General features: G+C 69.1%; 1 protein-coding gene across 1 annotated transcript in view; it reads right to left on the bottom strand.

The window, feature by feature from the left end:
• NUDT16L1 (nudix hydrolase 16 like 1) overlaps positions 1 to 1,066 on the bottom strand; it is a 2,332-nt gene extending 1,266 nt beyond the window's left edge. The window contains exon 1 of the mRNA XM_009277627.1: positions 806 to 1,066. Coding sequence (XP_009275902.1) covers positions 806 to 1,066 — 261 coding nt within the window. The remainder of the gene's footprint in view (positions 1 to 805) is intronic.
• Positions 1,067 to 1,136: the final 70 nt, after the last annotated feature.

The raw sequence follows: 1,136 nt of genomic DNA, 5'->3' as shown, positions 1-1,136 counted from the left end.
TGCCCTCGCCTGCCCGCACCCAGCCCGGCTGAAGCCCCTGTGCTGCCCCTCCCCGAGCCCCGCCAGGCCCCTGCTCTCCCTGCCCAGCCCGGCCCTGGCTCCGTTCCCCCGCCTGCCCCTTTGGGGGGATCCCGCTGCCCCAGGCCGCTACGGGGAGCCCCGCTTCCCCCTCCACACCCTGCCCTGCCTGGGGACACCACGGCTTACCCACGCGTCCCCCTCAACCGCGCCACAGCCCAGGGCCAACTGCCTCCGTTCACGCAGCTGCCGAAACCTGCCGAGCGCCTCGCGGGCGCGCGGAGAGACCCTAGCTCTCGCGCTCTACCCCGGGGCGTCAGCCGGACCCAGCTACCCAGGAGGAAGGCTGCCTCCCGCGCTGCCTCCGTGCAAGCCGGGGAGAACTCGGGTTACAGCAACACATCACCGCACCGAGGGTCACGATTCCGGTCCAGGTTACTCAGCCCAGGGCGGGGGGAGATGCCCACCAGATGCGAGACGGACCTCACCCGCATCCCGAGGCTGAGCGGGTAAATGGGGCTCTTCCCTACGCGGGCGGTCGCCAGGAAAGGCCGGAGCTCGAGCTCGCTACGCTCCGGGGCCCGAGACGCAACCCCAGCCAACAGCCAGACCTCCTAACGCCGGCGCTACGCGGCGGTGCACGGCACTCGCCGACAGCAGCTCTACATGCGGTGCATTCCCCCGCCGGGCTGCGAGAGACGGCAGCCCGGCAGACCTAGGAGGGAAGCTTCGTCTTCCCTGGGCCTAACGCTCAGAGCTCTACAGGCCCCCTCCCTGGATGTCCCACCTCCAGCCCGTGGTCTCGGGAATGCACCGCGCTGATCTCGATGGTATGCAGCTCCTCCAGGGTCAGCTGCCTGGCGTAGAAGTGTGCCACCACGCGATGTGGCCCCTCTGTCAGGTGCGAGCACAGATAGTCAGCTTCCGTCAGGCGCACACAGCCCAAACCCAAGCCCAGCACCCGATTCAGACCGTCCTCCAGGGACCAGTAACGGCGATCCACGAACCCCCCGGGAAAGCCCAGCAGTCCGTCAAATCGCATCTGCATCTATCTGCAATAGAGGCGCATGGTGTTAATGGGGCACAGCGGAGCCCCCGGCGGGGGGGGGGGGGAGGCG

This window comes from Aptenodytes forsteri, unplaced genomic scaffold (assembly GCF_000699145.1).
Source record: "Aptenodytes forsteri isolate BGI_AS27 unplaced genomic scaffold, ASM69914v1 Scaffold26, whole genome shotgun sequence".
Lineage (NCBI taxonomy): Eukaryota > Metazoa > Chordata > Aves > Sphenisciformes > Spheniscidae > Aptenodytes > Aptenodytes forsteri.
The sequence above is the reverse complement of the archived record's forward strand: the minus strand, read 5'-3'. Positions and strand labels throughout refer to the sequence as shown.